At 38.7% G+C, this 25,587-nt stretch overlaps 1 protein-coding gene across 1 annotated transcript in view; it reads right to left on the minus strand.

Moving 5' to 3' along the window:
• Positions 1-25,587, minus strand: part of LOC101742684 (inactive dipeptidyl peptidase 10) — a 135,301-nt gene continuing 109,714 nt past the window's right edge. Inside the window, exons 5-19 of the mRNA XM_012691014.4 lie at positions 21,868-21,995; positions 21,382-21,545; positions 19,972-20,189; positions 19,568-19,670; positions 19,051-19,172; positions 17,992-18,245; positions 17,354-17,510; positions 16,992-17,135; positions 16,116-16,256; positions 13,543-13,634; positions 11,431-11,551; positions 9,807-9,880; positions 8,280-8,440; positions 6,957-7,162; positions 1-6,251 (exon numbers count right to left, since the gene is read on the minus strand). Of these exons, the coding sequence (XP_012546468.3) occupies positions 6,102-6,251; positions 6,957-7,162; positions 8,280-8,440; positions 9,807-9,880; positions 11,431-11,551; positions 13,543-13,634; positions 16,116-16,256; positions 16,992-17,135; positions 17,354-17,510; positions 17,992-18,245; positions 19,051-19,172; positions 19,568-19,670; positions 19,972-20,189; positions 21,382-21,545; positions 21,868-21,995 (2,235 nt within the window). The 3' untranslated portion in view covers positions 1-6,101. The remainder of the gene's footprint in view (positions 6,252-6,956; positions 7,163-8,279; positions 8,441-9,806; positions 9,881-11,430; positions 11,552-13,542; positions 13,635-16,115; positions 16,257-16,991; positions 17,136-17,353; positions 17,511-17,991; positions 18,246-19,050; positions 19,173-19,567; positions 19,671-19,971; positions 20,190-21,381; positions 21,546-21,867; positions 21,996-25,587) is intronic.

The following is a 25,587-nucleotide window of genomic DNA, read 5'->3' on the forward strand; positions in this document are numbered from 1 at the left end:
TTGGGAACAATACTTTTTATTCATAATATACTCTTTTTAAAACATCACAACGTAAATATTCATACATTCACTGAGCTTTTATAAACACATTATTACATTAATAATATCGACAGCTATTTAAATACTTTTTAAATGTAGATAATCATCACTTCGGGACATTTTTATAGTTTTACAAGGAGTTTAAGACCATCATTTACAATTATTTTGAGAATAAATATAATATTAAATAGACAATAATCACAGGCCGTCAAATAAATTAGACAATCCTAGGGCGGCAGCTAACTACGCATTTCCATTGACATTTGATGACATAAAGTTTGTAAATATATAACTCAGTTTTGGAGTATATTTGATTTTTTTTTATTGCATCGGTGGGCGTACGAGCTTATGGACCTCCTGAATTGAAGTGATTATCCGAGCCCATAGACATGATGGGACAGGTGCAAGCAGGATAGTGCTCATTGTTAACTACAGGCTATTAAGTATTGACTGCAGGCTAACAATAGTCGTTACCATCAATAATTTTACGCAGCTATATACATTTTACTGGTTTAATTTTTATAATACATTGTTATTCCTAGTGGAATCGTGCGACGAATTGTCTGCGGAATTTGATAGACATAGGCGTATTAATCGATTGCGAGTAAATTTATTACAAAAAAACACGTGTGGCACTCGGGGACTGCCGCGGTAAAGCTATTGCATAGCATTTTTTTATCAACTTAGGTATGCAATTATAATTAGACAATAATAATTTAATATTAAAACAATAAAAAATAAGACCACGCTATATTTATAAACATTAACAAAAAAGCAAAACATTAACTTTCCCTTTCACACTCATAAGCTAGGGCGCGCGAGAGAGAGATGGACAGACTTTTCATGATGCTATGCAGTGCGACGTCACGCCGTGCGCTTATTCACAAACACTACACAAGCGCAACGTGTGAATGTGTTGAACGCGTTAGGTTTTATATTCGTTACGGAATTTCTTGATTCGGTCGCCGCGCTCAAAGCCCGCGATAAAAGTTATGCAATAGCTTAAAAAGATAAGAAGTACGCATCAGCTGAAGTGGTAGTGGGCTGGATATATATGTTCTAAAACCGATGGTTGTTGAAGCAGACCGGTTCTTGAGTTAATGGAGGCCGCGTGCAGGGAAATGTAATGTGGGTCACCAGATAAGAATAGAATGAGGAGAGTCGAGGATCGGGCACATTGATGAATTTAGGATATGCCTATGTCCAGCGGTGGACGACTGGCCTGATGATGATGATTAGTTGATGATGATTTGACACATTGTTTTATAAACAATAATTTAAAATGATGGTCGTAACTTCGTTATATTAAAATATAATGTTATATAATATTTCTTTAACTACATTAATAATATATTTAAAGGTTACAAGTTTTTTTTGTAAGAATTATTTAAAAGAATAACCAATCTCAGAACACCGATATATTTTGCAATAAACTTTTATTTTTTAATCTGTGATGTAGATTCGATAATTCAATTCTTTTCAAATTTTATTTCGAAAAATAAACAACTATGAGTTACATTTACGGTATAATTATACACCAAAAGAAAAATTAGTTGACAGTCATCCACACAACTTCTTTATTGATTTTGATATCTGTGACTGAAACCTAACGTGTAGTCATCAATAAAAGTACCGATTGGTTGTTATTAATTTAAAATGGAGAAAAACTTGTAACCTATTTAATATTGTTTAATTAATCACATTACAAAAATACTGTTGGACACAACGTAGGAATAAGCCTACAATTTTCAATACTATATAAGTAGCTTATAAATGAACGTGTTACATTCACAAATATTAGGGTAGGTACTTTCCTATTTTATTCAATTAAATGTTAATAAATTAATTTAGAATCCCTGTAAACAATTTCTTCACGTGCGTAGTTTGCAAGAGTAAAACTTATATGTTTAGTATTATAGTATTTAGGGATGAAGTATAATCTATTCCAATTACGAAGTCCCTTTTGACAATTATTAGAACGTAGCTGTTCACGTTTTGCATTATTTGAAATAATAATAATTTTTTAAGTGAAAACTTCTTTAGAATCGTTGTGATTTCAAACCGGATGCAACGGAAAAAACGACAGGTAAGAGACACAAATACAAAAATGTGTAGGATGAAGCCAGCAAAGGATGAGACAAAAATATACATACTATTTAATACAGCGCCATCTGTGAGATTTTTTAATACTAACGTGTGTATGAAAGCTCTTGTAGTGAATTTTAATTTAGGATTATACGTGAAATTAAAATATCAATTCACAGAGGGCGCTACCTTACAATTATTTACTAATGACAAAATTTTACATATACTTAAGACGTTTAGGATAATTGTATTTTAATTTTGAAAGGTTTTACTTCTACCACGTGTGAATTGCACACATTAAAAAATTTTTTTTTTAACAGTAACCTCTGTTGACAGATGATCCCATTTGAAGGGGACTTCGTAATTGGAATAGAGTATTGTGTCGTTTGAATTTTAGTTTTACGTGATTTAAGAAAAGGAAAAGTTGATAGTTGAGTCGACCAGCTTATGTATTTATGTAGCGATCCATGTTATATGCTTACGGAAAGAGAAAAGCCTTACAATTCTGTTACAAAAGTTAAGCCTTACAAAAGTTAATTCAAATTTGTATGGAGTTGGTATGAAAAGCGCCCCTAGCGGCAAACGTAGTGAAGTTGTTCCAACTCCATACAAATTTGAGTTAACTTTTACGCTATCAAGAAGTTAAAAAACTCGGACAAAGCTCACTAATGTATTCTTTAGTCAACTACTCGACAAGTTAAAAGTTAGAAAAAAATCGTGTGTAGGTTCACTTATTTGTTACATACACCTTTAGGCAATATTTTATACACGATTTTTGATACCTTTCTTTGACAGTTCCTGTTTTATTTTTTATTTTACAGAATATTTTTTTTCTATTATAGAATGTATGTGACCTTTAGTTTCTTTAAATCTTCGATATTCATGCATGATTTAACATTAAAGAAAAAAAATCAAAACTAAATAGTAAAGTACCATACCATAATTAATTAAATATTTCTATAATAAAAACACCTATCACATTTATATATTTTTTAGTCTCAACACCGATTTTTTTGAACATTTATTATAATATTATATTAAATAATTATTATTTTTAGTAAAATTCAGGAATAGCATTTTTATTTTATTTAAGACGCTATTTAGATGTTCCAGTCGATTAGTACAAAGGTGACTTTTTTAAAAATGGCGGGATTATGTTGATTTAAAAAACACAGTTTTGCAACGCCACAAAACGCCGTTATAAGCCCAAAGTATTCAAATAGCAATTACAAAAGCCAATTTTATTCGTAACTATTGTCTTATTTATTACAAAAAAAAAGTCTCCTTTGAACTGTTTGACTGTTAAGTTTATAAATTGATATTATTATGAGATAAGATCATAGATTTTTTTTTAAAGTTTTATATTAATGTTTAAAAATGAAATAGTCTCTAGGAACAATACTTATTCCAAATATAAACTCAAGAAGCAAAGTTATAGAAGCAATAATGAAACGCGAATTTTGCTTACATGTGTGTATATAGCAATATATTTTTTTATTAACTGTTCTGATAGACGGTAAGTAATAATTACCGAAGATAAATTTAAAGATAACATGCTCTTGCTTAATAATTTATTTATCTCTCTTTGTTCCGTTAATGCGACAAAATGCTGCAATTAATAATTGAATACTTTTTAAGAATTTGAAATATGCTATTTGCATACACATAGACAATTCTCATGTCCCGTTGCTTAGCTAATACACAAAAAAAACATATAAATTAACATAATAGTATTATTTAGTACCTACGTTTACTTCTCGACTAGAAAGAGACTAGAGAATATTCCAACTAAATTACTTAGGTGGGATTCTAAGAGGAATATTGTGAGCCGTATCCTGAATTTATATTTTTTTGTCTAGAAAGATGACCGCGTAATTTATTCGTGGCGTTACTGTTATTGTTCGTTCTTCAAATAAAAAGTTTGAGGAACATATCGACGCTTGAAAGGCAAACGTGACTAAGCGACAATAACTGCTTTGTACATAAATGATAGATAGGCAATAACCATATTCGATGCGAAAAAAAAAATATTTCTAGGTCTATTAAAATCATTTCAATCCTACAGCTAGATTCGTTAAAATAGATTTTTTTTTCAGGTATTTCTCAGGTATATTCTAAATATACAAACAACCTAATAAATGAATAAAAATTATAATTATTTAGGTAAAGCTACTTATAAATAGAAAATCTGCGTTAGCTCACCGCCGCGCCGGTTGGCAGAGTTCCCAGAAGGCTGGCATCATTTCCACGCTGGATAGCAATGCTAATTCTTTGTGCAAAATACGTACCGGCCTTCTGGTCTCCCGAGGTCTCAAAAAGTTTTTTTTTTAAGTTTTTTATTCTAAATTAATTTCAACTTTAAATTAGTCTACTGTAAAGTTCACGCATTATCGCTTAGTCACGCCTTTCAAGCGTCGATATACAGGAAGTGGGTAGTGAGCACAGTGATGTGTTGGCTCTACAAAAAAATCAAGGCAATCGATAGAATAATGATTGAGTTCGTAATCGATGACATACAAATAACGTAGTTGATATGTTCAAAGTTCCGCACTGGAGCTAGGAGTTTCTCCTGTCTTCGGTGTTTAGGATATAAATAAATACGAACCAGATGTACCAAAACACTGTCCTCTAATACAAAAAAAAGGTACCAACAGAACTATGTACATTTCTTCTATTTGTTATTTATTGTACAGCATTATTTTTATTTATCAGAACAGTGTCCGAACTAGATTGCATTCCACACTGGCTGGTGACAACAGCTATCTATATTTATTTAAAGAATTCGTGCCGCCAACAATGACTGTTACAACTATACATTAGCGTGCATATTGACGAATGCATGAATTGGCGCCTTCATTATTTGGGCGTTTCCAGAAAAAAACACGTAAATTCAGGATAAAGCTCGAAGAAGGAATTATAAATTTTAAAGCTAAATTTTTATGACACTGAAAGCGACATATATAAAGTTGATAAGTACCGCTAAAATATTTTCTTCCTTACAATAATCATAAGAAAATCAACGAGGTATCGGCGACCCCGTGCTCTTTTTCCAGAGCATCTTTGATTGATTTGCTCTTTGAGTATCATCTTGTTTGTGAATACAATTAGATTTTTAAATTATTTCACTGTGATAAATAGCAAGATAGTACATTTATTATTAAATGCATATTTCAAAGTACTTACGTCATGACAGTTAATATCTAAATGTCATTATTCGATTTTATTTCACCTCTGCCCGGTCTTGTCTTAATTACCCGCGTTGTGTGTGTAAGACAGGCGATAAAATAACCTGATTACATACTACAATATTGCCGATTGGTTAATTCTGAATCTTTCTCAGCTTCATTGTAATTGTTGTTATTAGCTTACGTCTACAACGAGAAAGCGATTAGTAATGTCACCATTCATTGGATATATTAGGTCCTGGAACTAACTGTTCTATCCAGTGAATAAAATTCAAAAGTTCCCTTTATTAAACATTTGTAGTGAATATAACCAAATATGTGCATGAATTGACGGCATCGACATTTTTAACGACACGTGTCCTGGTCTCAAAAACAAACTAGTATCCAAGCTCCTTTGTTTATAATTGATGAGAGAATATTAAGTAGTTAACTCTTGTTTCCAGGTTCTTTTCAAAAAAAAAAAAAATTATGTCGGTAATGCATCAGTGACAATGTCGTTTGAGTATTTGCCAACGCAAGCTAATAAAACAATAAACAATAGGAAAGTTCTTGAAGACAGAAGTAACGTTTTAAAGTTTACAGTTACGAATTAGAAAAGTGCTAAAGCTCTGATTCAGTGATCATTACAGTGAATTGTTTGTTGATCAGTAGACGGAGTGTATGCGGTTTTTACATCTTAACGGCGTGAAGAAAAATCAAAACGAAATAAAATTCCACTTGGGCGTCAGTTTTAAAACATATGAGGAGGAAGGGAGGTATGCACAGGAATAAGGTTGGCTGTTTGCTAATAACTTAGTCCCTGAACGGGAATAGGCCTCCGACTCCGGTCGCGTCCCAGTCCGCGACCTCGACCGGCCCGAAACAATCGTCGAAGAACTGCTCCAAGGTCTTGTGGAGGTGGATGGACGAGCGCTCGAAGTTGTGCCCCTCATCTGGATATATCTGGGAATTACCGGTCATAAGTTAAATACAAGATGTGAGGGAGGAAAGATTAGTATAGATTACTGATGTGACTTATTAAATGCTATTTTTTATAGTCTATGTTATACAAGTACCTATATTCTATGTCATAGTCTCTATGGTCTATGCTCGATACTATCGCTGATTCAGTATCATTCTCGGAGCCATAGATAATACATTTAATATTTCTCGGAGTGTCTAGGCGACGTGTCGTGTCGTCTACGTCCTATTATAATTTAAAAACGTATGTCTTATTTTTTTTTTAGTATTGAAGGATTTCTGGTGGCCTGGAGGCCTTTCCAGTTTCACCAGGACAAGTGGGCGAGCAAAGGCTCAGCCAGAAGGGATGGGATTTGCTAACAGCTGTCCGAGCGCCCCCGAAGGAGACCTAATAACTCAAGAGAAGCTGCTTCGCGAATGAATCTACTACCGGATCGGAATAGCGACCCGCTGAGAAGATCCAGCGAGAAACTCAGAGGGCTGATGCATGGGTTAGGTTGCACGTCGAACTCTTTATCGAGTTCGACGAATACGGCTACCAGGGTCCCTAAGCCTGCTCCTAGTGTTAAATTATGTAATGTATGTATGTATTAAGTATGTTTTATTGTTGATCCGTCTCTTAAGAGTCATGGACACTGTAAGTAATGTAATCGTTCGGTATTGTAGATAGTTGGAGGGATGTGGTACCTGGTGCGTGTAGAGTGCCCCGGCCCGCACCAGCGCCCGCGCCAGGGCGAGCGCGTGTGGAGGCGGCGCGGCCAGGTCGGCGGCGGCGTGCGCGAGCAGCACGCGGCGCGGCGGCAGGTTCCCGGCGCGCCGCCACACCGCGCCCGCACCCAGCGCGCCCGCCCAGCCCGACCCGTACCCGCCGTAACGCTCCGCCCAGTACGACTCTATACGGGCACATATGCAATTATCATAAAACCAGCTCCAAACCTTGAGCCACGGTAACACTAGCTTGTGGCTATGGCATCTTGAGGGCGTTATATTTTATGATCTTTGCGACTTTTCGGTTTGAAGGGTGGGGCAGCCGCAACTGTACTTGAGACCTTAGAACTTATATCTCAAGGTGGGTATCGGCATTTTCGTTGTAGATGTATATGGGCTCCAGTAACCACTTAACACCAGGTACGCTGTGAGCTCGTCCACCCATCCAAGCAATAAAAAAAAGACTAATACAGTGCGTTAATTGACCTACTTAACACGTTGAACGCCATATTATTATGAAAAATCGAGTATTTTCATTCTGACCACGGTGCTCACCGGTGAGCCTAATCTTACTGAATCATCCGGGTCATGAGAGTCAACAAAACGCGTATGGACGTGAGCCGCGTGGTCCTTTAACCGATCGCCTTGGTTTTCAAATCCAATAGAAACTTGTAGTTTTTACCAAGGTAGCCCTTTGAAATATCTTAAAAATGAGACGGTAAAAGTCGCAAATTTTTATCTTCCGTGCAAATTATCGCAATTTATAAATGTTAGAATGAAAATTACAAATTGCTTGGCCCGAATGGTATAAGTACGCTAGGCCCACCGGTGGACTGCAAAGCGTTCAATGTGTTAAGTAAGCAAACACTGCATTTTACACTTTGCAAATTACATACCCGATTCTGTGGATCGAATGGTAAACAGTCAACGTCGCCCTAAACGTCAAACGTCATTACGGAACCTTCTGATCCTTGAGAGGCTATGTCAGCGTAACCGGGCGAGTAGCTCATGGGGCTCAAACCGGGAGTGTTGCTAACACTGGCCCTAGCAAGAGCGATACTTCGTAGAATCTACCACCGGATCAGAAACGCGACCCACTGAGAAGATCCGGCGAGAAACTCGGTGGATTGTGTCTATGGGTTTATTTACTCGCCGAGTCCCTCGTTGCAAGGGGCGGGTTCGACGAGGACGGTGTCCGGTGCTTGAGGTACCTAAAAGTACCGTTAATGGATCGGGAGGATCCGTAATGCTGTGTAGCGAGCTATAGTCATGCTGTGGGGAGGGTGGTCGCGTGCTACTCACTGTGGTGTCTGAGGTCGGTCAGTGGCGCCACGGCGGCCAGGCAGCGCGTCACGTTGCGGGCGTCATCTGCGGCGAGCGCGGCCGCCGCACCGCCGCCGTACCCGCGCCCCCACACCCCCACTCGGCTACCGTCCACCATCTTCAGGTTGTCGCGGAGATACCTACACGACATTAAGTGACAGTGCGTCTCAGAAGATATCAGTTAGGGTCAACGCACACGGGCCAAACGCGACAGCCACAAACGCCGCCACAAGAAGCTATAGAAGGCTGCAAAGGTAGCTAAAGCGCGCGGCAACCACGTATTATAATGGACTCTTCTTTTTCTCCACGTTATTCCACTAGGTGGGGTCAGCACAGCTAATTTTTCTCTTTCATTCTCTTCTATCAGCCGCCATCTCAACATTCACTCCTCTCTCATATCGTCATTCACACACTCCATCCATGTCTTATTTGGTCGACCTCTTCCCCCTCTACCTTGCACAACCATTTCCATACATCTCCTAGTCACATGCATCTTCTCTCTACGCATCTCATGTCCATACTACGCTAACCGTCCGCTCTTTAATTTATTGATTACTGGGGCTACTTTTACACTTCCTCTGATATACTCATTCTATATCTTGTCCATTCTTGTCACTCCACACATCCATCTCAACATTCGCATCTCTGCCGCGTGCAAATCATAATGGACTCTAATAATTCTATATCCATATTTATTTCAATCAACATCAGCCTACATGCGTGCGTTGCGTTCTGATTGAACAGGTTAACTGAGGTAAGGGAGAGAGGGATGGATGAAGCTAGCGACGACGATTAGTAGCGCGTGGCGGGCGCCGGCGCCCACCGTGTGCGCCGAGTCTATAAAGTATAATGTATGAAAATTACAGGATATTTCCTGTCGGTGGCGGCGTTTTGTGGTTATGGCCTTATGGACAGTGGCCCGTGGGCTGCAACTCTTAATACTAACCAACCCAATCAAGATTGTTCAATCAAAATATGAACATTAGAATTTTAATGTGAAACTGTGATGGTAACACATAGGTAATAACTAAATTAGCTAATTTAAGTTTTGCTCATGGCAACCCTCTCTTCCGTTTCTGCTTTTTAGGCCAGTGCATGGCAAATTGTAATTGAATTATAATAAAATTAGAATAAACGCGAATGCTCATTTTACAAGCCTATATTTTATTCACACATAGCATAATGGTCCTTCGAAGTGATCTTTTTGACATAGTAACCAGTAAGTTAGCTGTTTTTTTGGGCCAAATCTTCGATTTTCAAGAGCGAAGTGTTAGCGTGGCATCCATTTTTATTTTCTAACTTAACTCTTCCACTACAGTTAAATGTTGATTTACAAATCCACGTCCTGTCGTTCGTCCTTCGTAAGCTGAGTCGTAGTAACTGGTCAGACCTCGGAGCCAAACCACAACCCGGGGTCATCACACATTAAGCCCTTTGTTATTAGTTCCGTTCTTTAGCTTAAGGCAATAGCACGATGACGAGAAATGAATAGAAGGCAATACTCACGACAGGACGGCAATTTGATCTTCCACGTCTATGGACATCAGTTTGTGGTATATCTCCGTCCTCAGCTCCTCACCCTGGAATGTTATCATTATGCTATTTGATATCACATCTTTTGCCTAGTGGTTCGTGTGCCTAAATACTATGGTTAAATTGGTTGGATTTATTGTGGGAATCGGCAGTGCTTGTAAAATTTGAAATTATACTGAAACTTTAGAACTTATATCTCAATGTATGTATTTTCCATAATAATGTATTGTTTTTAGTACACCGCAACATACCCGCTATATTTTTTTATATTTTCCGGAATTTCTGTAAATTAAACGGTTGTCTGGAAGAGATCGCTTTTAGCGATAAGACCACCTATTGTACTAATGTATCTGCTGTTTGACTGATTTTTGAATTTAAATTGTGTTTTGGTGTGAAATAAAGTGTATTCTCTATCTCTCTCTCTCTGTCTCAAGGTGGGTGGCGGAATTTACGTTTTAGATGTCTATGGGCTCCGGTAACCATTTAACACCAGGTGGGCTGTGAGCACGTCCACCCATTTATGCAATAAAAAAATTTAGCACTATTGACTCCTACGAAACTTTGCAAATCAAAATTGAATTCTAATCACACCTCATAATTAAAATTCAATTTTGATTAATGATATTATATGTCGCCGCAACGATTTTTAGAAACTCGATTTTAAGCTTATTCATTATAAAATCATTAAAGCTCATTACGCAATGGTTAAGTGAACTGTGGAAGTTCTTGACCTCGGTTATTACAGGACATACCAGAAGCGATGCAGAGCACGCATCGCGCATCAGTATGGCCGTGTCGCCGCAACGATTTTTAGAAACTTGATTTTAAGTTTATTCATTATAAAATTATTGTTTAAATTATTTAATGACGATTTGTTGATTTGTGAACAATGTCGCAATGTCAATGTCGTTAATAATTAGGCGTTGTATTACTACGAGGCCGAATTCCTTTAACTACTTCCATTTTTGTTAAAATGGTGGTAGACACATTTATTGTGATTGGTCAATTCTAAGACATGAATTACTTTCGCTGATAGATTATTTTAGTGCTAATATTTTAAAATCAATTGTAATAAAATCAAATCAATTTAACAAAGTAAAACTTCATCGATTACCTTAATAATTATTTTGTAAAAACAAAATGTTATGGTGTTGAACAAATGGTATAAAAAGGGAGTGACCTGCGTCACACCGGCACTTTTGCTCCAGCTCTCGGAAAGGAAACATTGTGAGTACAATCTATGTCGGTTTGCATTTAAAAATGTTTAACTAGGTAATTCTTGTGAGTTCATAATTAAAAGTTGTGAAATAATTATGACTTACTTCTCATTAGTAAAATTCATTTGCATACCTTCCTTCCAAGCCACGATTTAGTGGTTTGTATTTCATGTAAAATTACATACATTGAAATCACGTCTTCCCTTTTATTTACACCCATAACCTCATCCTATTCGACATTTGAATGCAAGATAGTTTACAATAGCGGAGCTAATATTAGTTCATTATGGGTGTTAGGTGCACACCCATCGGACACAAGAATAAGTTTTTCAATAAGCACTTGCAAGGGTAGTTAATGAGCATATCAAGAAGGATCTGACCTGTCCACCGGACCCGCGCGCGTCGATCTGCGCGACGATAAAGTTCCTGGTGGCTGCGAGGTACCAGCCCCAGCCCGGGGACCAGCGCTCTGTCACCAGCTGACCTCCGGGCTCAGCGGACCTGCAAAACAGTGGTATTTGTATTAATACAGCAGCTTGAGAAAGCCGAAAGGTAACACGAACTTTGCTAGAAAATATACAGGATTCAGAGAATAAAATCCATTATTACATCTACATACTTAAATATAATATGTTACATTTAGGCTACTTTAGAGACATATTAAATAAATACCCTATATATATATATGTTTCAATTTATTGGAGCATCGCAAACGATTTTGGATGATAGGATTGTTTTTAATACGCTTTTATTAGCTTCAGACGTATGTCTGTAACGGAATCTTTGAACATGATTTTGACCCCCTTCAAAACGTCGGATTAACTCGACTTTTGGTATATTTATTAAGGACCGATGACAGCTCAATATTAAAAAAAAATGAAAAATAAATAAATTTGAAAAATTGAAATTCAACTAAAATATACAAATAAATATAATACTAATATATAAAACAAATAATAGTTTAAAAAACTAACAAAATACGCTTTTATAGTCTAACTAAAAAATAGAAAAGCGTAGGATGCTTTTCAGGATATTATCAAAATAAACCTTCTACTCACGTCTGTTCATAAAATATTTATAACTACTGATACCATGCACCCCACGCTTTTTTTACAATAAAATCACTTTTCTTACACTATTTTTAATTGAAATTTATTAAAATTTATTTTCTATTTTTTGGTTGGTTTATTTTGTTAGTTTTTTTTAAACTATTATTTTTTTTATCTCATTTTGCATTCTATGAAGCTTTTCTTACTAAATTTCTTTCTTGTTATACAAAAGTGTATCATTATTGGTTGCGCTGGTTTAAAACTGTTAGTTTTAGGTTTCGAAAAATAGCAACATTTTAATTTGGTTTTGCAAATCCTGTCCCATCCCTCTCCGGCACTTTACCTACGGACGCGTGCGAGCGAGATCGTGTGGCGACATCGAGTCGAAGAAATATGGCTGAACAACCGCGCGCGCGCTTCGTGTCTTTGTTATGTTAAATACGTAAATAAGTGAAATCGTTGGTGTTTCTCATCGCGCAGTGGTAAGAGTCTGCAGTAAGGACTACGTAAAGGTATTGTACATCCTTCCTTTAACGCAGAACTGCCGCTTCTTATCGTTTCTTCCCGCAGTCTGTGTTCTTCATTTGCAACGACCAATTTTCAAATATTTTCGTAGTTTGCTTATCTCGCGTCTACAATTATCCTACACCTGTCGCTGAGAAGACAGCTTGAGGTGTGGGACAACCGTTACATATCACATTTGAGTTTTCGATTTCGTATCTCAAGGCGACATTCACGGTGATGGATTCTGTATACACATACGTTACGTCACCACACATAGTACGTAGCCAAACATTCAAACAGATGCATGTGGGAAGGATGTTTTCTTGAACGCATGATATGATGGATGCAAGTTGATGTTTGTGAACGCAGCGGTATATCGAGAATGGAAGGGGATGACGTGTGAGATGACAGAATGACAGATAGATGAACGACGACGAACGAAGCACGAAGCACGAGCACGACGAAACTATTATAATTTTAATTTATAGTATTGAAATAAAACGTGGAAGTAGTAAACGCGAGACTTTTATTAGTTGTCTGAAGCCTGCATCCCACATGCATGTCTGCTTTAACAAAAGTAGGCACCCGGCACCCACCCATCCAGGCTCACAGAACCCTGGCGTCAGTAAGGCGTGCTCTGCTTCTGCTCATCGTTGGAATGATTTGTAAGATGGCGCCTGTCTCAGCCCGGTCGTCCTCAGAGGTAGTAAATTAGCCCTCTGACTGAGCACACTGAGTTTCTCGCCTGATCTTCTCAGTGGGTTGCGTTTCCGATCCGGATGTAGATTCTGCGAAGCACTGCTCTTGCTGGGGTCAGTGTTAGCAACACTCTTGTTTGAGCCCCGTGAGCTCACCTACTAGTTAAGGTTACGCTGAAATAGCCTCTAAAGGCTCTTAGCTAGGTAGGTGAAAAAAAAATTGTCTCAGCCCTGTACTTACACGTGCAGCACTAGCGGTAACGGCAGGTCATCCGTCTCCTTAAACCCTGGTGGCAGTAGCAGTCTGACCCGGGCTTCCCTTTCTGCTTGTACCTGATTAAAACAATATATTTATAGAAAAACGTTCAGTGTTATTATTATTGGCTTCAAATATGAATGATTTTTTTCTTCGATCAACAATAGTAACTAGATTTCGGGTCGGCGCAAAAATCCGTCTCGTTAAATAACAGCGCACTTGAAATGTGAGCTGTTATTTTGTTTAGTTCACTCCAGACACAGCCAATGTCAACCCGTCTCACAATGCCGCAGTGTGTATTCAAAAATTGCAAAAAATGCCCGAAAAAGCAATTTAACGGCCGGAGTATCTTACTTTCGGTAAGTACATGAAGTATACGTTATATTTTAAGCTTTAAACTAATAAATAATATTAAATTTTAAACAAAATTACCGATTTTTAACCACCGCTACAAATGTTGGCCAAGGCTCGCCAACACTTGGACAAAATTTTTGTTTAACAGAAAAGTAAATGCACGGAGTAGATTTGTGTAGTAATAATTTTAAAAAATTTGTTAGCAGTACTTCAAAATTGGTTAGTTAAAATTGATTAATTCTGCTTTTGTGTCTGTTTGTTGGATTCTCATTGGATACTTAGCTTTCCTTTTTTATTTTAGCTTTCCTACCAATCACGTGTGCAGAATGGATCTCGATTGTCGCCAGAGAAAGAAGAGATTACTTTTATAAGCCAGCTAAGAACTCCACTCATTGACACTGGACATCTTTGCCTTCCGTGTTCACGGCTACTGAAACGTGGCCGAAGCATTGTAATAAAAATATCGCGCTTAAAACCGTTTAAACGTTGTTTTATCATATGTACTAGTCGCGAAATCATAAAAATATACTATAAAAATATCTATTACACAAAACGTAACGCTAATAAAATAATAAGTAATGTATAACCAACAAACATAAATCCTCAAAACATAAAAAGTAAACAACTAAACACCTTTTTCACTGGTGGTAGGACCTCTTGGGAGTCCGCACGGGTAGGTACCACCACCCCGCCTATTTCCGCCGTGAAGCAGTAATGCGTTTCGGTTCGAATGGTGGGGTAGCCGTTGTAACTATACTGAGATCTTAGAACTTATATTTCGAGGTGAGTGGCGCATTTACGTTGTAGATGTCTATGGGCTCCAGTAACCACTTAACACCAGGTGGGCTGTTAGCTCGTCCATCCATATAAGCAATAAAAAAAAAACTTACTTTTATTCATATAATAAATTATTTTAGTGTTCAACACGACTCCGTTACCTCCTGTAGTAAATAGAAATTGAAATTTCAAGCAAAAATAAATAAAACAAAACGATGTTAGTTCTCAAAGCTATAACGGAAAAAAATACTTTATTTGTTGGGTCATAAGGTCTATTTAACATTAAAGGTTGTTTAACATATGCTTTTTCGTTTGTAAGTGACAGGAGTAATTTATTGCTTTGTGACGAATGATCGTAAGTATTAGATAATGTTTTGGAGATTTGGAACTTTATTACTAGGTGGCATAGTTGTAATTAGTTTGAACTTAAAACTGTTTCAAAACTTTTTTCTCCGTTTGTTGTAAACCAACGTAGCTATGTATGTGTATATTCACGCGGACAGTTTTTGCTTCGATTTTGTACGTGTCCCTTTATCTAGTTACTATTGTTGATCGAAGTTTTTTTTTTAAATTAGAAGTTGAACTTTAGTTGACCAAGGAAGATCAACATCCACAGTGGAATAGAAAAACTTTGTGTCTTCTGTTAGACTGGACTTGTCCAATACAATTTTAATTAATTAGCCAATGCTTCGGAAAGGTATCTGAGATGTTCGGGAAACACCACAGGTCTGCTACTTTATCAGTATTGTTACGCCGGTAAGAGTAACGCCATCTATCGCCGAATAGCCGGACGAATATCGAAGGTACGAGTAAAATCGAGAAGTACAACGCTATCTATTGTCAGATAGGAGAAACATACATCGAAGCTACTCGACTTGCCCAGAATGTTCTCGATAATTGTAGAGATGTCGTATCGACTATAAAAGCGTTGCAGAGATAGCACGCAGTCAGTTAGTAATCGGAACTACTCGAAGAAAAACAGACGGATCATTTAAATGGTAGGCAGTGGCTTGGCTCTGCCCCTGGCATTGCTGACGTCCATGAGCGACGGTAACCACTCACCATCAGGTGGGCCGTATGCTCGTCTGCCTATACGGCATTAAAAAAAAATCTGAAGTGAATCAAAGTGAATTGAGAATTTTAAAGTGCTTGTTAAGTGTTCTAAGTGCCAATTTGCACTTTGGTAGTGTAGGGACACGGTTTAGTAGCGTATGCGGTTTGTACATCGCTTGCATTAGTCAGTCGTACATAGCCCAACCGACACGTCAGACACTTGCGACAAAATACGGAGTAAAATCGGAACTAACTTGTTTTATTTATAAAGGACAGTTAATATCCTTTACATTGCATCAGAAACCGTACAGGTAGAATTTTATTTATCCCGAACCCCAGCATTTAACAATATAAAATGATAAATATGTTTTCACCTCGACCCTGAACACTTTGACTTGCGGATGAGCCAGTTGTCCAAACTTGTGTCTGAGTGGCCAGCCGTCCCACAGCACGGCGCGGCGCTCCCCCCAGTGCGTGCACAGGAACGTCACGGGAGGACCGGGACCCAGGCACTCCTGGAAGCGAACGTGTTAACATTACCGGCGGTAGGAGCTCTTGTGAGTCCGCACGGGTAGGTACCACCATCCCGCCTATTTCTGCCGTGAAGCAGTGAAACGTTTCGGCTTGAAGGGTGGGGCAGACGTAACGACCTTAGAACATATCTCAAGGTGGGTGGCTCATTTACGTTGTAGATGTCTATGGGCTCCAGTAATCACTTAACACCAGGTGGGCTGTGAGCTCGTCTACCCATCTAAGCAATAAAAAAAATGCGACCGAGCCGCGTTCTTACTCGATCGACTCTACCTCATGATCTGCAAGCGAAGTAAATTGTCCCTTCGTAATAAGGTGACGACACTCTACAAAACTTGCATACGTTCCGTCATGGCCTATGCAAGTGTAGTGTTCGCCCACGCGGCCTGCATGCACATAAACTTCCCCAAGTAATCCAATCCCGTTTCCCCAATTATTGTTTGAAAAACAACATTTCTTTTCCTATGCTAATAGCCTTGAGAGGCTATAACAGCGTTACCTTAGCATGTAGGAGCTCGCGGGGCTCAAGCCGGAGTGTTGCTAACGCTGGCCTTAGCAAGAGCCATGCTTCGCAGAATCTACCACCGGATCGGAAACGCGACCCACTGAGAAGATCCGGCGAGAAACTCAGTGGGCTTTGACTGTGGGTTAATTTACTCGTCGAGCCCTTCATTCGAGGCTCGGCGAGGACGGTGACTGGTGAAAAAAAACAACAATACCTGTACGTAATATGAGAAGTTCTTGCTGAACATGATCCTGTTGTACAGACACTCGCCGGGCAGCGAGTCGTTCTCATCAGCAACGTGCGGGAGTACTGTCGAGGACGGCCACGCCGGCAAGGACGATGTCCCGTTCTCGTATTCCTGAAGGCGAACATTCACAAGTTTTTACTGGTGGTAGGACCTCTTGTGGGTCTACACAGGTAGGTACAGCCATCCTGCCTATTTCTGACACTTCGACCTTCATTTCTCAACGTTGGTGATGGGTTTATGTGCTACAGTAGTCATTTAATATCCAAATGGGCCGAGAGCTCGTTGACTTGTCAATGAAATTAAGAATATTTGTCAAACAACTCTCTCACCAGATCGTCCGGGTCTGCTTCGGTGGTAGTAGGTGGTGCTGGTGACACTGAGCAGGTGAGGCAGACCGGTGGTGGTGTCCACACGCCCGGCTCGATCCCACTGACGCGGTACAAATGTCTCTCCCCCGGCTTGTCCACCCCCGTGCCCACCACGTACCTACAGATTGAAGATGCTGATGAAGAATACATTGATGATTGATGCTTTCTGCCGAACCGTCTGCGAGTTGTTGTTTAAATCATTTTGTGGTAGACTTTTAGTACCTAATCAGTTTATAATAATAATTTACTACGCGATAAAAAAAAATCTTCCCAGGAGGCAGTACAAAATGCTTTCACACAGTTTGTAGAATCTAGATCAGCAAAGTTCTATCGAATAGGCATAAATGACCTTCCTATTAGATGGCAGCAACGTATAGATAGTAATGAGGGATACGAATTTCAGTTTTTCGGTACAAATCAGCAATTTCATACTTTAACCCCTTATAATAAATGATTGAGGAAAAATTACTCTTGGCAATTTACCCCAAACTAGGATGTCGTATAGTAACCAGAGTCTAGTAAGTATACTTATAAATGTTTAAATATACACTAACTATTCTGCTAGTTCTAACGAGTTAATTAACACATTTGTGACGTACAAGAATTTCCTTTTCTCATCCCATCCTAGCAGCTGCGTGATCTCAAAGCTGCCCTGTGTTAGAGGGGTTCTTCCATCTATTGACACTTTGACGGCATGTCTCCAGATCCCAGTTGTGTCTGCTACGGGGGATGTAGTGTAGATCCCCGACCGAGAACCGACGAGGGCGTGTCCGAAGCACCACCCGCAGTCTTCCTCCACCGGTTCAGCCCCGAGGCCTGACCAGCGCGAGCCGTCTGTCTCGTCGCGGTAGATCTGCAATGGACTTTCATTTATAGTAATATAGAATCGTTGAGTCTATAGATATATTTTTACCATAAATCAGATTGCCCTGTTTTCGTCATGAAGCAGTAATGCGTTTCGGTTGCAAAGGTTGTGATAGCCATTGTAGTAAGGCCAAGAACTGGTTGACTGAAGAACTGAGACTAAGAACTCGTGTCTCAAGGTGGGTGGCGGCTTTGATGTTGTAGATGTCTATGGACCCCGGTAGAAAAAGTTTGTTGAGCCCACCACTTTAGACAGTGTAATGAAACATGAATCGTACAGAAAACCACTGGTATTATTCATCACCACATATCTTATTTTTTATTTTATTTTTTAAGATTGAAGGATTACTGGTGGCCCGGAGGCCTTTCCAGTTTCACCAGGACAGGTGGGCGAGCAGAGGCTTAGTCGGGAGGGGTGGGATTTGCTAACAACTGCTCGAGCGCGTCCGAAGGAGACCTAACAACTCAAGAGCAATTGCTTCGCGAATGAATCTACTACCGGATCGGAATCGCGACCCGCTGAGAAGATCCGGCGAGAAATTCAGCGGGCTGATGCATCAGTTAGGTTGCACGTCGACCTCTTTGTCGAATTCGACGAGTACGGTTACCGGGGTCCCTAAGTCTGATCCTAGTGTTAGAGCTGAAGGCGTCTAATGGCTCCTGCGTGATCAGGATTCGGGGAGTAGTCAGCGGCGGCAACGATAAGGCGATTATCATGACGACTACATATCTATTGTCGTAGACGATAGTTGTAAAGTGCTTCTTAAAACATTTCCACTGAATGCCAATCTTACATCTTGACAATTGTATTGAGCTGCACTGCAAACGCTGATGATGGAAACATTTTGAGCCCGGTTGAGGAGCAGAACTGCTATCTGCTTCTCCGACATCCACTCTGTCCAGCGCACGTACCAAGCTGAAGATAGATATAAAATTACAGTTAAAATAAACGTTGGGCTTTAAAGTATTGTAAAGTAAGTTTGGGAGTATAAGGGCTTATAAGGGATACGGTTTTTTTATAAAGGTCGCAAACATTTTCACTGGTGGTAGTACCTCTTATGAGTCCGCGCGGATAGGTACCACCACCGCGCCTATTTCTGCCGTAAAGCAGTAATGCGTTTCGGTTTGAAGAGCGGAGCAGTCGTTGTAACTGTACTGCGACCTTAGACTTTATATCTCAAGGTGGGTAGCGCATTTACGTCGTAGATGTCTATGGGCTCTAGTAACCACTTAACACCAGGTGGGCTGTGAGCTCGTCCACCCATCTAAGCAATAAAAGAAAAAAAAACATTAAGCCAGTTAAACACGTACTCTTGTCCACTTGTGATGAAAACTGGATCGCATGAGGGAACAGATATTTCGGCGTTTTTAAACTGACAACGTATATTGTCACTTCAGGGTTGTTGGTGTTCACCTGGAATGAGAGCTTTATCTTAATAGAATCTTGGGATGGTGGCGTCAGTTTCATCTCATAGTATACAATCTTATTTTAATAAATATTTACAATCTTATTTTAATAAATATTATTGTTAAGGCTGATCGTGAGACTCTGCAAGAAAATCTGGTGCAAAGTAATGTGTTGTGGCTTGAAGGGTGGAACAGTCTCATGTCATAAGGAGGATGGTCAAATTTGCGTTTTTATGTCCATAGCTTCAGGGACCATTTAATAGATGGTAGGTCCTAATATTATATATATTTCAACAAACTTTACTTACCTTGGGATACCTGACCGATTTAATTATGGGATAAGCGGGCGGTTCGGGGTCGTCCAGACCATACCACGGGTATTTGTGTTCTTGGACCTGGGAGTTGTTGTACGTCGCGAACATGAGGGTCTGACCGTCCGGACTGAACCATAATGCTCGGTCTAACCGCAACACTTCGGTCTCGTATAAGAAATCTGGTACTCCATTGAATATTACTCCCGGGACACCTGAATGCAAAAAAGAGAGAGTTCTTTCAGAAATTACATATTTGTTTACGAAGTTTGTGAGCAGATTACAGATGGGAATTTCAATAAAAAGTTACTTCTTAGAAGTAGTACAGTCTAGATCAGTGGTCGCCAACCTTGTCGTTCAAAAGAGCCAAATGTAGATACATAATACACAGTTGAAATTTTATTCAAAGAGACTTTTTTAACATATTGTTACGCCGGTAAGAGTAACGCCATCTATCGCCGAATAGCCGAAAGAATATCGAAGGATCTAGTAGCATCTAGAACGCTCGAGAAGTATAACGCCATCTATTGTCAGACAGCGGAAAACAATACTAGAGATGTGTGGAATATTCTCGATAATTCTAGGAATGTGGTATCGACTATAAAGACGTTGCAGGGATGGCACGCAGTCAGTCAGTAATCGGAACTACTCGAAGCGAAACAACGAACGGATCACCTGAAGCGAAGCGGAACAAACTAACTGAGAATTTTAAAGTTTTTGTGAAGGGTTCTAAGTGTTGAATTGAATACAGTTTTTAAGTTTTATTTCCGTGGAATTTTATTTATCCCGAACCCCAGCGCGTAATAATATATTTTATTGCCTGGCCTTTCAAAAACGTTGACTTGTCCCTTACAAGGTAAGATAATAAGTAATATTTCGTGCTTGAAGTAAGCACTTTGTGGAAGAGCCCTAGTTGAGGAGTCAAAGAGCCTAATGCAGCTAGCTCGCGAGCTGTCGGTAGCCGACCACGGATCTAGATGTATTTTGAGGCATAGTTTAGCAATGTCATCTGGTGTTAGATGGTTACCACGGCTGGAATCACGGCACAGCAGACACCACACCATGAATCGTCCCTACAATCTAGAGACATGAGGTCGGAATTCACTTTGCAATACCAGGTTCGGGATTTGATTACTACAATAAAATTTTTTTGGTAAAAATGTATTAATTTTTTAAAGCTTTTTTTATTTCCAGAGTAGTTGATATAAGTTGATACACCTCCCGCTATAGGAGATAAGTTAATCCATGGCACCAGAAACGACTTCTCAGAGCGCTCCAAACTATGGAATGAACGAGTACTCTGAGCGAGGTTTGGAGGAGCTCTTAGCGGTAGCTGCTGATCAGCATAGGCACAGGTTCCGCATAAGCAAGTATCAAGTTCGAATAAAAATTGAAAAAACTTCTTACCGTCTTTAGTGATCCTGCAAATCAGGGTTTTCAAAACTCTTGGCTTGTAGTAAATGTCGTTGTCGTGTACAAATACTAAGCTGGAGCCGACCGGGGACCACTCTGCGTGCTGCAGCAGCGGCGCTGAACGATCGTCTTCCACTGGCGATATGGGGATTTTATTCCTGGAAATTACATTTTTTTTTGTTTGGTTTAGTTTAGGCTTAGGTTTAGTTTAGTTTGGTTTAGGCTTGGTTTAGTTTTGTTTTTCGGCAATGAGTTATGCGAGTGCTATTAAATAAAAATCAAATGAAAGGTTTTTTTTAAATTTAGTATTTAGAATCTCAGCAATACGACCAAAGTAAGGAGAATTTTCTCATGTTTAGTGCAATTCTGTCAACTGCACAACATCTCTCATTCAGTTAAAACTCATTAAATTTGGATTTCCTGTAGTGACTTCGTCAGTTTGATGATATTCTGATAAAACTCTAATCATAATGTTCTTACCTATTTATCACGTCATAGACGTGGTACCTCGCCAGACGGCCATGCCTCCAGCCTGGTCTCACATCAGATATCAGCAAGACGAACTTCAAGTCTTGAGACACCTTGAAGTCCACAGCGTTTAACTCTCTCTAAAGAGACAATTTTAAAGTTCATCATAGAAAAATAGTGTACCGATTAATTTTCATCCTTAACATGTCCAACTTAAACATTGTTTATTTTTAACATGAAGCAATGATGCGTTCGGCTTTGAAGAGGTGTTGTTGTAGTGTGCAGTAACCTAACCTTATCTATATATTAATACGTGAAGCAAAAACTTTGTACCCCTTTGTACGAGAATTGCGCGGACGGAGGAGTATGAAATTTCCCACACTTATAGAGAATATAGAGAAGGAGTGCAGAATGCTAATATTTTTTTAAATCATGCATTAATAAAACATTAAATCAATAAAAAAAAACATTACACACACTACCATGTATTTGACACACACACCTATATAGTTATATACTCTTTGTTTACCGTCAAATTTTTGTTATTGCTTAAAGTCTGTGGTCGAACTGAGAATAGGTTACCTAAAATTGTTCACAGCCCACCTGGTGTTAAATGGTTACTGGAGCCCATAGACATCTACGACGTAAATGCGCCACCCACCCTGAGATATAAGTTCTAAGGTCTCAAGTATAGTTACAACGGCTGCCCCACCCTTCAATCTGAAACGCATTACTGCTTCACGGCAGAAATAGGCAGGGTGGTGTTACCCATCCGCGGGGACTCACAAGAGGTCCTACCACCAGTAAAAAGTCTTTGACAATAGAATCATAATAGAGTAAAAACCTATAATTTCAATTAATTATAGTCGAATTTCGACTACCGGGCGACCACTAGTTCATATTGATTCATAACATTATTCAAACCCGATCTATATCGTGCGCACATAACCTATGTTGCAAGCCAGATTTTGTTTCTTTTTATTTGTGTTTTTTATGTATCTTTAGCTTGTAATGTGTATTGTGATCCTAATAAAAAAATATATATATATATATCGACGCTTGAAAGGCAAACGTGACTAAGCGACAATAACTGCTTTGTACATAAATGATAGGCAATAACCATATTCGATGCGCAAAAAATACATATTTCTAGGTCTAGCTAGATTCTACTACGGCTAGATTCGTTAAAATAAATTTTGTTTTCAGGTATTTCAACTTTAAATTAGTCTACTGTAAAGTTCACGCATTGTCGCTTAGTCAAGTTTGCCTTTCAAGCGTCGATATGACAACTTTACGTACTACGTCATGCAAAAGATAGATCTGTTATAGGAAGTTACACACATCGTTAATTACCGACAAATGTGTTCGAGAATTGCTTTCGTTTGAACGTTTTAATTGGAGTGCTCATAAATACGGCGACCGTGTCACGTGCAGCCGGTCGGTCGAAAAATGAAAATCATGTTAAGGCGCGTTTACATGTTGGCGAATAATTTTATTTTAATCATGTACGTTTTCAAATGTTAACTATGTAGAGTGAGTGGTTTATCTATCTATCTATATATAACTAGTCAGGTCATAAGTATTGTCACACAGTAAAAACTTTTCTTTTAGAATGCTGGCCACAAAAAAGTTTATTGAATTCGAATTTCGAATTGTTCATGAAAATAAAAATGTATACTTTTAGAATTTTACTCATTTTGAAGTGAAACTTCCTTATCGGCGTTGGAAAAAAATTTACCGTCACGTTTTTCGGTTACGCGTCACATTTTTCCGTTACGCGCCATCTGTTTTGTATTCATGTCTATGATAATAAAATCCTTTTGTTTAAACTTTATCTAATTTAACTTTTTTGTATTCATGTCTATGATAATAAAATCCTTTTGTTTAAACTTTATCTAATTTAACTTTATTTAACCAATTTCTAGAAAGTTGCATGTAGATCATTTTTCGAAAAATAAGGCCATAAATAAGTTTCACTTCTTACGTGTGTACACTAGTACACGCACACATTTTTTTTAAATATGGAGTGGACGCTTAAAGAAGACCGTGTTGCAGTTATTGCGTTGCATCGTTGCGGTTACGCGCCAATTCAAATTTTTTACATATTGAAAATTTTGAATATAACCAAAAGATTCGTTTATCGTACCATCAAACGATACAATGAAGACTCTAGTGTAGATGACAGGTCAAGAAGTGGTCGCCCTCGGTCTGTTAGGACTCCAGCAGTGATAAAAGCTGTGAAGGCGCGAATTCAAAGAAATCCCAAACGTAAGCAGAAACTGTTGGCCCTTCAGATGGGGTTAAGCAGAACCACGGTGAAAAGGGTGTTAAATGAAGACTTAGGGCTTCGGGCATATCGAAGAAAAACAGGACATCGTTTGAATGCTCGTCTAATGGACCTGAGACTGAAGAGATGCCGCGCTTTGTTGAAGCGGTACGCGGGAAAAAAATATCGGGAAATTCTTTTTTCGGATGAAAAATTTTTTACCGTAGAAGAGAGCTACAACAAACAAAATGATAAGGTGTACGCACACAGTAGTGAAGAAGCAAGCAACCGTATTCCGCGTGTCCAACGAGGTCATTTTCCATCCTCGCTGGTTGGTGGAATGGTATGGTTGGGAGTTTCTTATTGGGGCTTAACAGAGGTACATTTTTGTGAGAAAGGTGTAAAAACGAATGCAGTTGTGTATCAAAATACAGTCCTGACGAACCTTGTGGAACCTGTTTCTCATACCATGTTCAATAACAGGCACTGGGTATTCCAACAAAATTCGGCGCCAGCTCATAGAGCGAAGAGCATACAAGACTGGCTGGCGGCGCGTGAAATCGACTTCATCCGGCACGAAGACTGGCCCTCCTCCAGTCCAGATTTGAATCCATTAGATTACAAGATATGGCAACACTTGGAGGAAAAGGTGTGCTCAAAGCCTCATCCCAATTTGGAGTCACTCAAGACATCCTTGATTAAGGCAGCCGCCGATATTGACATGGACCTCGTTCGTTCTGCGATAGACGACTGGATGCGCAGATTGAAGGCCTGTATTCAAAATCACGGAGGTCATTTTGAATAAGCTTTAGTGTCATAAGAATCTATATTTGTTAAGTTCATTTTGGTATATGAATGGTTACATAATGAATAAACTTGTTTCAATTATTTAACATTAAACATGTGACAGAATTTATGACCTGACTAGGTATAATCTGTATCTATATAATAGATATAGATATATATAATATATAAGATGTATATATCTAATCTATAGATCTGTCGCTATATATATATACATATAACACTTTTTCTATTTAATTTACTAGGAATTATAAAGAGGAATTGTAAGTTGAAATAAACATGGCGTTGCTCTGAAAACAAAGGTTTTATTATTTTAATAACTTAAAACGTACACAACAGTAACAAACAGTACATTCACATTGCAAACCTATAATAGGTATCTCACCTGAAAACAAAGAAACGACATTCAAAGTCCACCACTCTCAATTCCTTATAATGATTATCCAATTTGATTTAGTAACAATAAGCCCGAACATGGCAGATGTCAACCCTTCAATATCAATGCATGTCACCATTATCGACAGGGCCATCTATATGATTACATAAGAGCTATAGAGCGCTGTAAAAATATACTATAAAGGAATATAGTGTCTTTACATATATTTACATGAAACTCTCTTGGCCCTTCATTTATTATTATCTAAAATTCTCGCGTATTCGCT

This window comes from Bombyx mori, chromosome 20, assembly GCF_030269925.1.
Source record: "Bombyx mori chromosome 20, ASM3026992v2".
In the NCBI taxonomy this organism is placed as follows: Eukaryota; Metazoa; Arthropoda; class Insecta; order Lepidoptera; family Bombycidae; genus Bombyx; species Bombyx mori.